The sequence below is a fragment of the Emydura macquarii genome, unplaced genomic scaffold (assembly GCF_026122565.2).
Source record: "Emydura macquarii macquarii isolate MOO-44397 ecotype Brisbane River unplaced genomic scaffold, CSIRO-AGI_Emac_v2 contig_1363, whole genome shotgun sequence".
Taxonomy (NCBI): domain Eukaryota; kingdom Metazoa; phylum Chordata; order Testudines; family Chelidae; genus Emydura; species Emydura macquarii.
Genome location: NW_027131500.1, coordinates 1018243 through 1033468, shown reverse-complemented (window position 1 = coordinate 1033468; position 15226 = coordinate 1018243). Strand labels below are relative to the sequence as shown.

General features: G+C 38.9%; 1 protein-coding gene across 26 annotated transcripts in view; it reads right to left on the bottom strand.

Moving 5' to 3' along the window:
- Window positions 1-243: 243 nt before the first annotated feature.
- SORBS2 (sorbin and SH3 domain containing 2) overlaps window positions 244-15226 on the bottom strand; it is a 400789-nt gene continuing 385806 nt past the window's right edge. For 25 of the 26 annotated variants that reach the window (XM_067551608.1, XM_067551605.1, XM_067551604.1 and 22 more), the window contains 3 exons: window positions 6673-6722; window positions 3080-3186; window positions 244-2224 (listed from right to left, as the gene is read on the bottom strand). In XM_067551608.1, the coding sequence (XP_067407709.1) occupies window positions 2163-2224; window positions 3080-3186; window positions 6673-6722 (219 nt within the window). In that variant the 3' untranslated portion in view covers window positions 244-2162. Of the gene's footprint in view, window positions 2225-3079; window positions 3187-6672; window positions 6723-15226 lie in introns of those variants that run through there. The other variant, XR_010920450.1, reaches the window with a different exon arrangement.

The window sequence follows — 15226 nt, the reverse complement described above, 5'->3', positions numbered from 1 at the left end:
CAAAGAAAGCTATCTGAGTGAAATAGCGCTGTTTTTGTCTTTTTTACAATTTAATATGTATGGTTCTGAAAGCATAGGATGACTTAAATTGACAGCACATACTGTATGTCTTGTGGCAGACAAGTCTCTGTGATTGTGTTCCCAAATAAATTTGGGTTAACAGGTACATTTCAATACAAATACGAAGAAAGCAAGGGTAAAAATATGTGGTGGTGTAAGTCAAGAAACAACAGGAAGAAAAGCTGAAGTGTACTCCAAGCAGAATTTATTAGAAGTCTATTCAAGAAAAAACACAGAGACCCTTTGCTTATAAGTATTTAAAGTCAATTTACCTGAAAGCCAGGTATGAAAAACTTGTATTTTTAAAAATCAGCTACAGAGTAGAAACAGTACTTTTTTAAAATATCACAGGCAACAGATATTTAAATCTTCCATCATAAATGGCATCAAAGATAGGTATGAATCTCACAGCAAAGCTGCATGCAGATCTAAATTAAAATTGAAAGCCTTTGAAATATAAAGCTTTGCCATGAAATTTGCAGTAATAAAGGTATGCTGCACAAAGATGTTTCTTTACCTCGGTCTTAATGGCATTTTTCTGTAATAAAGGAATATGTACATTTAGATTTGGCTGGTAAAATCATTAATAGAATTTTGCATAAAATGCTATTTTACAGAATTGCACTATCTAGATGTGCTTATGGTAAGAGGGGCAAGTAAAGAAAAATGCACTGAAGATGTTCTGTATATGAAGAGGGCAAACATCAAATGAGGAACTTGAATTTTTTTTAAACAACAAAATAGTTCTGTACAAAAAAAATGTACAAAATGCTACAGAGACTACATACATAGTGATAAGATCAACCCTTTACCACAAAAAAAATGCAGTAGAAGCTTTTGCCATCTTATAAGGTGCTGAAGAAACCAAATTTGAATTGTTTTGTATAAAGCCATAGTCATTATCATCCTGTCTCTTAATTTCATATACTAGTTATGCTTACCTTTGCATCAGGAAAAACAATGATGTGTTCAGATATTTGTTTCATTCAGAAAAAAAATAGTAAAATGTATCAGTTTTAATACTTTGTTTTTTTTTTTTTTTGTAGTACTATATTCCTAAATAAGAATGTATAACTCAGATTTTGTTAACGTATAATATATATGTAGTGAAATAAAATCAGTACATCTGTGCATATTTTTTCAGGTGGCTATATTAGAATACAACCTTGCACTAACACTGTTCATTTTTGTTAAGTAAACTCCATCTGATAAATAAAAACACTAACCTCTCAAATTTTATGTTGCTAATTATAACATATTTAGATATAGTTATGTAATGTTAGACTATTATTGTTATCTGTCTTCGTATCTCACGGTCTCATCATTATTCACAAACTCTCAATATTTCATGCCTCTTGCACTTCTTTAGTTTTTAAAAGAAAAACACTATAGCTTATTTGGAAAAAATGAGATTTTTAACCAATACAATTGCACCCATCCAACACACTTGCAGTTCCCCCATTTTAACTACTCTTGCTTGAAATTTTACAATCACTGTGCATATGTCACAACATATAAGTGCAAGCAAAAAAATCCAGATTATAATTGTCATATATCGTAAACCAGTAGAATAGGCAAACTTGTCATACGGCAAAGTGAAAGCAACATATGCTGCCAAGCTAAAAAGAATGTGGATACTCAAAAAAAACCTTTTATTTTTTTTAAAGTAAATAGCAACTTTTACTTTATACCAGGTGGAAGCTGAGAATCAAATTTTTCCATAGCATTTAATGCTAGTACCACAAATACCCACAACAGTGCAGGTTTTTCCATGGAGATTCACCTGTGTACCTTCCATCCAGGTTTTCCTATTCTTTTGTTTCAAATGGGTGAAGGGGAAATTAAAGCAGGAAAACAGGAGAAAGTACTTAAATGTTGAAACGATTCCTCTTGTTTCATAAAAGCTTAGTTATTCACACTGTAGTCGTTGCTGTAATACTGCTGGAACAGTTTGGCAGATGAGGATGGAAATGATGATGAACTAGATGACCTCTATTTGAGACTGCAAAGCAAGAAAATAGAAGGCCTGTTGTAGCATGTTTTCTAGCAGCTTTATGCAGATGTGTTGCAGAGATGCAGCATAAATAAGTAGGGAAAAAAATTCACAGCCTCTTGACATAGTTTCCAGGGAAAGTACCAAAGAATTTGGTTCTCCTTGAGGTTCCTGAAAGTAGAAGTAATAAATGAAAGATGGTAATAACAGTAAGTAATCACTATGCATGTGTGGCCTTTAAATTTTGTTTTCAGTTTATGGGATTTCATTAGCACTACACTATTATGACAGGAGAGACTTTTTATGTTTGTAAAAAGCCAAACTGGCCCCCCTATGCATTGCATAGCTTGATGAATTACATTTCCCAGTCGTATTGTTACCGAGTTAAAATATGAGGCAGGGAAAAGCACTTACAAGAGGCATAATGACTTTATTTTATTTCAGTTATGTGTAGCCAGATTATAATTCGTGCTAATTTTAACATATTAAAATATTGACCTAATACCTTTGAGGGTTATTTAACAATATTAATTGTAAAGAATTATTCTTTCATAATAGTGGATGTCATCAGCTGTTCTGTAAGATTTCCAAAATAATTTAGGACTAGTAGGACAGTTAAAGTATTTTTCTCGTTTATGTAAGATGTTTTGAATGATCAAATAATCCTTTCATCTCGTTTCTGAAACCCTTACTCACACAGAGTAATACTTGCTTATATGAGTAGTCCCATTGAAATCTTTGGGATAATTATGTGAGTAAATTCCATTCAGTCTGGGTGAGGGTTGCATTATGGAAATCCCTATTAAGTCAGTGGGAGGCTACCTATTCACTTCTGAGGGCTCTGGATTGGGCCAGTCCCCAAAGACTTCAGCATAATCAGGGTTATTATGAGTGCCAAATTACAACCAATTTGCCACATAAAACACATCAAACTATATAATTAGCTAAACATAAGCAAACTATGAGGCCAGCAAATATTTCTGAAATTAAAATTAAAAAAAAAAAACTAACCAAAATAAAACATACCCACAAACCATCCATCATCACACTTTTCCATCACATCAATATCATCTCCCTCTCTGAGCTCCAGTTCATCTTCGTTCCTAGGAGTATAGTTATATAGAGCCTGAAACCTTAAACAGGACAAATGGTATGTTTTAAAAAAATAAGTTCTTTTCATCTTTACTAAACTAGAGGAGCTTGTTAAACATTTAATTAACTTTTAAAGTAACATACTCGCTAAAAGCAACAACACTGCATATTGAAAACAGCTGACCTTTTGCCTGCATAAGTACTTTGGGAGTAGGTCCAGAATAGAATAAATAGCATAGTTTATGTAAAAGACAACTCCTATGAGATTACTCAACTGTGTATAGAGGGACTCAGACAGTATGCCATCTAACTGAAGATGTCCGTGCACAACACCTGTCAACTCTATTCTGTGATTCTACCAAGGGTACTGAGAAGGGGAGAGGCTTTTGAGAAATAGTTAGGTTAAAGCTGGAAGGAGAAAAATAGAGGTGGGGCAGCCATGGGCCTAAAGGGGAAGGGAAAAAATGTTGTGTGGGGGAGAAGAAAGTAAGCTGCTGGTCCCAATTCTGTGTTATACCTCTTCGAAGATAAACTAACTTCTCCCACTTCCTCCTGTGGTGTATGTCCCCTTTGCACCTCCTGGATTCTGGGCCTGGCCAGGCATGAGCTTGGCCCTCAATGTAAATTAAAGCAGCCTCAGAGGCTGAACAGATAAAATAAAAATAGATGGAAATGGAGAAAGTGAGAGAGACAAGAAAGGGGGAAAAATTAAAAAAGTTGTACTGTGTATCCCTGACAGAAAAGGGAAGCTAAAAGGAAGGCAAAGGGCTAGTTGCAGTTACATACCAGGAGGGGATAAAACATTAGACATTGAAACTGGTTAATTTCTTGTTTTACATTTATGAGTGAATTTATGAGTGGTCATGAATGTGATGACTTGAATCAGGCATAATGTAGGATAGACTGTGTTAGCTTTCACAAACAGGTCTTTCACTGCCACATTTTCTACCTCAGAATGCTCTCTACTTTTTCAATCCTAGCCTGTCAGTTTTGCGCTGATGTGTGCGATGGATAAATGGCAAGAGAAATGAGACCACCAAACTCATTTTCTTTTGGTGCCTGTGTTAGAGGTGAAAGAATAGTGAATTAAGTTGTTATTAATATTAGGGCTAGATGGTGCTTATACAACAGTCTTGTATAAGGCGTCATATGTAACTACAACAGTTGAGGAGCATCCAAGGGATGGAATTCCTTCCTTCCTTCCTCCTCTCCACTTCTCTTGCTCCAGGAAGGGGAATAGTCTCCTACTGGCCCATGGTAGTAGCAGATTACTGCAACCTTTACTGTGCCAATTCAGCTGTTTTGGCTGGCATATTGTGGGGGTGGACTCGAGGTTCCCCCCATTCCTCTATGCTTCTTTGCCCACTCCCTACCCATCGATGCAAGGCTGAGCATACAGTTTACCCCCTTTGGCGTGCAATAGAAATGCAGGGAGACTGAATAGCAGCATGTGTATAGGTTTTTATTCTACTTCGAGTGATTGCTCATATCCATTCCAGTATAGGTGAGTGCACGCCACCGTGCACTGGTTCCCGGAACTTTTTTTTCCCCTTAGCAGACCCCTGGAGTACCGTGCTCATGCCGCAGTATATGGGGCACCACCGACCCTGCGGGCCCTCAATTCCTTCTTTCCGCCCGTGACGGTTGCTGGAATGTCTTGCCTCTTGCCACAGCAAGTAGCAATCCCCTTATTGACTGTGTTCTTTGTTGTTAAGTAGTTAATAGTTAGAGTTAAGTAATATAGTTAGCATTAGAATAAGAAGAAGCCCTTAGGGGCTTAGGGTGAGTCATGCCTGACTCACCCGGTTTCAAGTCCTGCGCCGCTTGCGGCAAACCCGTTCCTGTGAGTGACCCTCATGAGCGCTGTCTCAGATGTTTGGGAGAACAGCACAGGAAGGATCAATGCAGGATTTGCAAAGCTTTCAAACCGAGGACTCAGAAGGAGCGGGACGCTCGGCTGAAGGCCATTCTGATGGAGGCAGCGCTCCGGCTGGTCTCTGAACCGATGTGTTCCCCTGTGGCACTGAGCGTCTCCTCGGTGCGGAGTGCTCCACCGGCACTGGAGTCGTCGTGCCGCTGCCAGGCACCGGTGCCTAAAAAGAAGCACCAAGGCACTGAGCGCCGAGGCTCCCCCGCACTGCCCGCGCGGCCGGGGTCGAGCCAGGAGATGCCCCAGCCGCGGCCCGTTGCAGAGAGCCTCCCCTGACTCCTGAGGGTAGGGGAGCATCTCTGCAGGGACCATCGACGCTGGAGGCTTACCATGCGGCACGGGCCCTCCTGGCCATGCCAACGCCTCCGTCCCCCCCCTCGGCCGAGGGTGCAGGAACCAGTGTCCCGGGGTAAATCCGCACTGGGTGCCTCCTGTGGGTGGCAGGGACCCCCGTCAAGGGTGAAGTCCCCCCCAGACGGCCAGAGAGGGTAGATTGGTAGGGTATATTGGAATGGATATGAGCAACACAACTCGAAGAACAACAGTTACTGGTAAGTAACCCTGGTTTTTTCCCTTATGCTGAACTATAATCTGGCTCCTAGGTTGTAGTACATTTTAGGTACTCACATCACCCAGACAAAATTCCCCTCAGCTTCAAGGAATTCCAAACTAGGTGATTAATTCTGCTGCTGCTGTGGTCTGATTTACAGCTCCTGTTTATAAATCATTGCTGGAAATAGCCAACTAATGGAATAATGATCTGCCTGAACAGATTTAAATGGGAATTAGGTGCGCAGGCACTTATAAAAACCCACTAGGTGTCTGTGCGTGTTTTTAGGCACCTAAATACCTGTACAAACATGGCCCTTTGGCACTTCAGAGCATAAGGCTCATTGAAAGTCAGTGAGACTTAGGCTACTTGGGCCTGCTCCAAAGCTCATTGACGTTAACAGAAAAACTCCTATCGACTCCAATGGGCTTTGGATCAGAAGCAAAGAGCCTAAGTCACTTTTGAAAACTGAACTTAAGAGCCTAAGTCACTGAGATGCTTTTGAAAATGTTACCCTTTATCTAGTTTTATCACTTGCTCATGCAAAGTTCCCCTATAAGATGTGATATTACATTCTTGTTTTCAACCTCATCCACTTGCTAACCCTGAAATATCCCTTGACAAATAATAATTTACAGGAGCTAATTCAGGGCTAGTGTAGAAGACAAACTGAACGACTATTAAATCTTTATCATTAGCATTCTGCTCAAGAAGTCTAAAAGTGATGGAATCACAAAATGGCCATGAATTGGTTTTTAAATTAATTTCTCTCTTAAGTGCAACACATGGAGGAATGTAGGAGTTTTGTACTTGGCAATTTTACAGTACATTTATCCTCATTTGTGAGATGATGTATCTTCATAGCTCATTTGTGGTTTTGCCATCAGGGATTTCCTGGACGATGTCTTCCAACATTTGGATAGCTGTGCTATCCCATGACTCTATTAGGTAGTTTACTGATTCCTTTGAATATATGGCTGGCTGTTGTTCCCCTTCCTTATGTGCCAGTGTTATATCTCTGGTTTAGTAGATAAGAAATATACTTACGGTTCCCCCCCACTGTGTATGTTTTCATGAGCAAACACAGGGCGCTGTGGCTGTAATGAAATGATTTGAAATGTAATAAAGATTTAAAATTGTTACTAATTTAAGTATAATTTGGATACTGGCATGATACAAAATTTCTTGACATTTCATATTTCATTTTAAAAGATAAAGAGCAAGCACTAGAACTTTTACAGGTTTAAAGACTAGACTATTTTGAAGGACACAGTGAAAATTTTAAAAAAGAAAAGCTTTTAATTTATCCAGTCTAATCTTTTTATGCTGTAGGAAAAGGTCAGAGTTGAGTCCCATTGCTTTTTCAATATCACTAAGAGTTGCAGGAATGGAGATACTGTGAAACTCAAATGCGAATAATGCATGTTGTTATTCATTCTTTGCCTGAAATGAATTCTCAGACAAAAAAGGAACAAAAAATTATTCTTGACAGCAAAGCATGAACATCCATTCATTATGATTTCTCTAGACAAACAATATTCCTATGTACGGTACACACACGCTTTTAAAAAAATGAAACTAATTATGTCGACGTAACATTTTTACGTTAGAAAGGCAAAGTTGGTAGATATTTTCAGTGCAATGACCTTTTAAAAGAGTTACCTTCCCTTTTAATTAAGCATCAAAACCGAAAGCACATCATGTTATGAACAAACAGAAAGCCATTTGTTTATATCTATTTATATCTATAATCACATTAGACTCAATCCAGAAAAGGTGGAGTAGCTGCTGGTTGTAAGAGGAAAGTAATTACTAGGATTGTGATTACATTATTAGTGGAGGCTGCCCTCCCCCAGCCAAAGAGATTTGGAGTCTGGGAGTACTTTGGGAACCATAACTGGTATTGGATACCTAGATAATAAAGATAGCTCACACCACATCTTCTCCTATGAATTATTAATTAAGAGTTTGTGGCCTTTTCTTGATGTCATGGACCTTATCATATTTGTCCACGCCTTTGTCTTCTCCAGATTTGACTATTCCAATTCACTTTACGTCAGGCTACTCTTGACGGTCACTATGACGTTTCAACTAGGGGAAAATATAGTGTCTTGTTTACTTGCAGTAATAAGAAACACAGCATTGCTTCTGTGCTCTGAACTGCACCGGTTTCTCAACTGCTCCAGATGAAATTCAAGAGGTTGGCTCCTTTCTATAAATCGTTATATAGTTGAGGTCCTACCTGCCTTAAGGACTGCCTCTCCCCCTATGCACCAGCATGACAGTGGAAATCATTCACAAAATCATCTGGCACCTTTGCTAACCATTTATAGATATTTATGATTTTGTATCAAAGGCAGAGAATTTTCAGTCGGGGTCCCTGGCTTTCAAAATTGCTGCTTCCTGTGGTCCACTACAGCTCTGTAGTCTACTGCTGTTTGGGTAAACTCTAATCCTATTGAATCTGTCACACACACACATATGTAACGGGCACATAACAGATCCTTGCATAAATAAATAAGTTCCATATTAACTCATTTAATGTAGACAGACAAATAGCCCTGTAATAACACTGCAATATAACACCCTTGCAAACCATTTTAAACATAGTTTTATAAAATACTATTCAGTCTGACTTAAGTGACTACTCAAGGGGCCAACACAAATTGGTGCTTGCCAGACAACGTCTTCTAATAAAGGTGGGAGAGACTGGTACGCTGTAGTATTAAGGATACCTTCGGATGGTCTCTAATAACAGGCGATTGCCAAATAAGAGTGAATTCTTATCCAGATTTCAGTGTACCTCAAAAAACTGATAACTTTTTTATGCTTATCTCAATAGGATTGCTGCCTCTCAACAGCTACATAACAGCATCTGGGGCACTTAGGAATAAAGCCATGGGAGACAGTGAGGTGGTATCCTCCCTAGCAGAGTAGGCAAACTACATCGCACAAGTCCAAGAGAGTTCACTGCTGTCAGCTTCCATATGGGACTATTGCCAATTATAGAATGGACACAGAACCCCTCTAAGTCTTCTTCCACCCCAGGGCCAAAGGGATCGGTTAGCCTGGAGCGTAGCTGGAGGTTGGGCAATCAAAAGGTAGGATCCAGTTCTAGTAAGTATAACTTCCACTAATGTTACTAATGATTACGTATGTGCATTCTGTGGGAAAATTTGGGTCAAAAGTTTAAAACAATTCTGTCAGTGTTGGGATCTGATATTTCCCAGTGCACCCCTCACTGCAATGGCAACAGAAATCTGTATTAGCAGGTAGCACTGGGAAATCCTAATTCTTGACGTAAAATGAAGGTGTCTCTGAGAAGTTCTCATCCATTGCACTTTGTTCCTTGCATACAAGAACAACATGCAGCAGACAGCGTGTTCAATTTTCTTAAGTTGCTGAACCACAAAATTCAAGAGTGCCCCTCTAATGAACAGTGCCCGGAAGTTTAAAAGACAATAATCACAATTTATGCTGTTCAAAGTTTACCTCAATAACTTAAAAAACACCATGATCATTGTTTTTTACAGGCTACTTATATGGTTTTTACACTGGCAACCACCCCATCGTAATTCCTTACCAATAGTGCTGCCAAAGCTAAGCACATCAAACTAAAGGATTCAGAGAGACAGCCACACACCTTTTAAAAAACATAGATAAGGACAAAACTACTTAGGTGTTCTCCTCTCACAAAGTTTCCTCACAGCCATGTCTAATTTTTCCATCTGATGTTTATAAAATAATTTTAATGCAAACTTTTAGGTTAGGTAAAATGATGGTCTATCACTCTTGGGAGAGTCTCCTTAGCCAGTTTGAACAGTCCTGTGATTTGACAATTACATGCATAATAGCAACGGATCCACCACACGGATACACAAATCTAAAAAAACCCCAAAAAACTTATTTAAAGGGTTTTTTTTGTCCTTTTCTTGAGGAGCCCTTTGTACATTAGATGGATAAATACAAATTTTTCCCTCTACAAATACTTTGACCCATTTCAAAGCCTCCACTCCATGGCCACCGTCCTTATAGCTGAAGAAGGCTGGACAAAACTCCCTTTGCAGCCCAGTTTGGCCCTAGGAATCATGTGATTCTAGACAACTTTCCCCCTTGTTGCTAGGTTCATGGCCGCCCGAGTATTTTGCAGCACTCCGAGTGCAAAAATCATACATTAAAAAACAAACCAACAGCTAGCAACACGCTCTATTAGAATGGAACACATACAGATTTATACTGAAGCTAACAAGTTAAGCCACATTTTGATTAAGGGTTACTAATCACACATTATCACAGTTTACTAATTACACATTATCACAGTTTTTCATGTGGCTAAAATTACACAATGTTAACGTTGCACACAAGGTTATTTTTAAATAAATGCGCACAATTTACCACAGACAGCATTATAAACATTCTTGATTTAATGTTTATAGAGGTTATGGGCATTTTTGAAAATGCCGCTAGGCATTTAGTTGCATATTTAGTTCCTTAAATACCTGTGAAAATTTGGCCGTACATGTCTATGTTCTTTGCCTTTTATGCTTTCTGATATAAATCCTGTCTATGTATGTGATGTGCATAAAACATTCTTAAATTATTTTTGTTTTTATGCTATCTAATAGTGAGAAATGCAAACGATAAAACAAAACATATTATCTGACTTTAGTAAACTCTCATCAAAATCTGATTTATCCAGCAGAAATGGGAACAGGTATTATGATTGGATTCAGCACTGAGCTCCTGAACTATGCTCTGTCTGCCCTTCCTCAAATCCTTGACTGTGATTTGAATACTAATGGTAGGCTCTGTGCAGTTCTCTTTTAAACTCCTATTGATGGGTGGTGGTTGTTGGTTTTTATTTATTTATTTATTGCAAACAATAAAGGGTAACCTCCTTAACCATGGTATAAATGACTGAGTACCTTGAACATATGCCAAAAGAGGAAGAAATGCGTCAAGCAATTCAGCACTACTGTCTTCTTCTACATGTAGTTCGAACACTTCTCTGTTAAATTCAGTAGCTCTACTTAAGTCAGCTAATGTTGACGTGACAGAGAGTAAAATGACAGAGTGCAAACTTAATTAGAAATAATAATACCTAGCAAATACATAATATTTTACATAGTCACAGAACTATAGAAACAATGAATAAAACATCACAATGCCCTTGCAAGGCAGATAGGGATTTTGATCTCCATTGTACAGATGCAGAAACACACAGAAAGGTTAGGCAGAAATTAGTCTGTGTCTGGTCATAAGCAGAACTGGGATGAGAACCCAGGAAAGCTAGATACTCAGGGTATATCTACACTGCAGTTAAAAACCCACGGCTGGCCTTTGCCAGCTGACTCAGGCTCATGGGACTTGGGCTTAGGCTAAGGGGCTGTTTCATTGCAGTGTAGACTTCCGGGCCTGGGCTGGAGCTTGGGGCTCTATCACCGTGTAGGTTGGGAGGGTCCTAGAGCTCGGGAAGTCTACACTGCAATGCAACAGCCCTGCAGCCCAAGCTCTGCAAGCCTCAGTCAGCTGGCATGGGCCAGCTGCAGGTTTTTACCTGCAGTGCAGATGTATCCTCAGGCAATAGAGTGATTGGGGTCTAGAGTTCCTAGCTTCCAAGCCCTGGCTAAGTTTACTAGACTAAGTTGCCTCCTGTGTAGGAGTAAAGATTTAGGGCTTTAGTTTCAACAGTGCACAATTACAACTGCATGCATGAACATATACACAACTGCATATCTCATTTGTGTGTACGGTTACTGCAACAGTCTGCATGTAAGGCATATTTGCATATCGATGGTTAATTAGGGAAAACTCATGGTAACTGAGCATGCAAATTAGGTGTGCAATTGTGGCTGCCTAATTTATGTGGAATTAAGCCCATAAAGAATACACAAGACACACTGCTCAGTATAGCACCTTTTTACCGTTTTTTGCATCCCTTCATGCGGAGTAACATAGGGCCTGAACCTTCTCTTCTGGCAAAACTAGAGAAACACGAATATCTTCTTGTGGGGGAGGAGGATACACCCCCCCATACACGTAATAACCAGAGAGAGGGAGACTGATGCAAAATCAAAGGGCAGTTGCACAGAAAGAGTTCTCTGCGCTTCCTTGCAAATCCATTCTGCTATCAACTGGAAGAGGCAAAAGCGGTCTCAGAAGCTTTCGAGACAAAGCATACTGAATGTTAAAATACACATGTGTAAAATATTTTGGTCCTAACCAAAAAAAAGCAGCATAACCCAGAGACTACATTTTCATTTAGAATCTTCTCGAATTTTAGAGCACATAATATAAGACAAATACATATACTCTGTAAATAATTTGATCATTAGGTTAAATAAAATACATGCAGTTAGTGACTGTTACGGAGCGAAAGGCTGAGGAGAATGACAATTGCAAATAGCAGTGCGAGCGAAAACATGGTATCAAGTGAGTACAGCACACATTTCTATGGCAACAAAATATTTTCAAAATAAGAATATGCATGCAAAAAAATCGAGGAACACCAAACACATTACAAAAGCCACAATACATGCAATAAAGTCTAGATTTTTAGCTATCAAAAAGTTCTTTTTAATAACTGGAAACGCTTTGAAACAAGAGGAGCCATTTAGAAAACAATTGAAAAAACAGACTAAATAGTGTAAAGAATTCCATCATTTTTGATGTTTTGTGAACACTGGAAATACTACACAATACAGTGGAGATACAATACACAACAGAACTGTAATGTAAGGTGCTGTCCACAAAGAATTTAATTATACTTTTATGCAAATCATTCTTGTAGTTTGACAGCAGCATTGTAGCACAACAGTAATGAGACACGGCATACAGATAGTATTCAAACATACGTTATCAAAGCAAAGAACTGAGAGACTAGATACTTAAACTCCTTATGCTAGGGGGGGATGATGACATCACACACTGGGCATTCAGTACCATACCCTGTGTGAATAGCTGTGACCTCTGACAGGTGAGTTGCAGGATCTCTTAATCATCACAGGGCTACGAGGAGGTTTACCCATAACAAATATCTCTCTTTTTAAATCAGCCTGGAAAAACCATAAAAATTGTGTCAGTTCATAGCTTAAGTACAAAGCCTTACAGGGGATTTTTGCTGCTTCATTTGCACATACAAATTGGACATGCTCATTCTTTAATTAAAAAGGCCCATGTGTTAAAATGCAAAGAACAAGCTGATCTGTTAGTCCAGCACACCTGTGCTGTTGCTATTGTATCACTTGTAGCGTTGCTCTGGCAGATTCACTGACATCTAGAGTTACAACTTGCATTACTTACCCATGACCCTTTTTGGGATATGATCTATCCCTGCAAATTTAAATACTGAAGTGACTCAATTAATAATATAGAACACTCAAAAATATATAGCAGAAAGTTCAAAGCGACCAGGGAAATACTAGCAACTGATATTATATCCCTTTGAATGAATATTAAAGTGAAAGCTCTGCTCAGCTCTGACCTGCTTTCTGAGTGCATGTTTAAGTCGGGGGAGGATGCTAAATGAAAGGATCTCAGTTAGGCCGGTGCCTATGTAAATTAGCTCTCAGAGCTGATTGTTTGATGGAAATCAAAATTTACCAGACAAAGGAGATGTGAAAAAAGAGAATTACTTGCAGGAAAATGGTGAAGTGCAGTATTCTCTTTGGAAGGCTTGTCCTTTGGATTTTGTGAAGAGTTGTACTTGAAATGTTTGTACCTGTACTTAGAGTGAAGAATGGGTTTCTTTTAAAAACTGGAAGAGTGAATAACAAACAAACAAATGCAACAATAATGCCAAGGAGGCCAAGAATTCAGGGGGCCAAGAATGGAGGAAAACTCCTTAAGATTCCCTTTGTGGAGTTTTTTAATTCTTCCTTCAGAAAATGAGGGTTTCTCCATCATGGAAGAATCTGGTAATTTAAACTTTCAAGTCCTATAGATATCAAGAGATCTGCTGGAAATCTTGCACCAGGCATGGCTTCCTTAAGTTCCACAGTGTGATAGAGTCACTGCTACATACTATGGATGTGGAGGATATGTTGCATAATGTTCTCCTTGCCGGCCATGTCCTCCCTCCCTCATAATCAGAACTAGGAAGCGCAGTGCTGCTTAGCAAACTGACCTGCCTTCGACTGCATGGGCAGGAGGAGATCTGTTTGACAAAGGACTTTTCCATATGTGGATCAACAGGGCACAGGCTGGCTTTAAATACTTAAAGTCCCTCTGTGAGATAGAAGGCTCTAAAGGAATGATGACATTAAAGAGACTTTAAATCAAAGTGCTAAAATAAATGTTCTAGTTTTGTATATTTTTAATGAGACTGGCTTACACTTGATTTAACTTTCCACTATCATCTCCCCAACCCTTTTGTGGTCACAGGGGGAGATTTTTAAAGGAACAAAGGGCAGATAGGCACTCAACTCCCACTAAAAGTCAATAGGAGTTGGGCACCTAAGACACGGAGGCCTCTTCTTCACTATGAAAAAAGGTGTATTATTGGGTCTGCTAACACATGCTAATTAATTCCAGGTAAAATCCTAGTGTCTACAAGACAATTTGTAGTTTTCACATAAATTAAGACCTATCAGGGAGCCACGTCTTTGAGTCAACTGCTAACTCATGTGAAAACTACAAATTGCCTGTTCTTCACTAGGGCTTTATTTCAATTTAATTAACATGTCAGCTAACTTGAGCTAAAAACACACCTTTTTTCCATAGTGATGGCGAGGCCTACTTCCCCTTTAGAAATCCTACCCAGAATTTCTTGTATTCCACTGTCCTTAGTTTCATCTAAGAGTGTTGAAAAAGTTCTGCATACATCTGTGAACCAACATTTTGTCTGACATGAGCAAAGTTACCATTTTAATCATCTAGTATTCCTTTACCTTGTAGGGCTTGCTAATCTTGAACAACTTTCCCTCATCTGCTATATTTTAGTTTTGTACTCTTTAGTGTAATCAGTTAAGAGATTTAATGCCCTAACTTCTTAATACAGTAGCTGTGTAGTATTCAGTGTGTTACTCACTGATATACACAAGTGGAAGGGGAATAGGAGCTGGCCCTTCTTCTTCCAGTTCACAGCCTAGAAATAGGATGTTTGTGAGATCCAAATGGATCAGCATAATGTTAAGTATTATACTTTTGTCTCACTACAAGTTGCTGGGATGGTAGTTCACCTGCCCATTGCTGTGCTCAATCTTTGCTGCTAGACAAAGCATTGCCTGCTTAACAGAGACAGGAATTGTTGTTTCTAGAACAGGTATGGAGGGCTGATCAAAACTTATCAGTCAATCAGAGTTTTCCCATTGACTTCAGTGGGGTTTGGATCAGGCCTATGCTAATTATGTTTATGGGGGAATTGCTCATTGGCCTTCAAAAATAATCTAGAGTAGGGAACAGACAGAAAACTCGGGATGATCAAGAAAAATAGATTTAAGAGTTGTGGATAGACCTCTGTAAAAAACCAAAAAAACCCAAAACTGCTCTCTAGTTCTTATCACTGCTTAATCTGCATTGTCTTAAATGAGACAATCAAATATCCCTCTACTGATAATTTGCACTTCTGACCCTTAACCACTTCCAATGAAAAAACCCAATA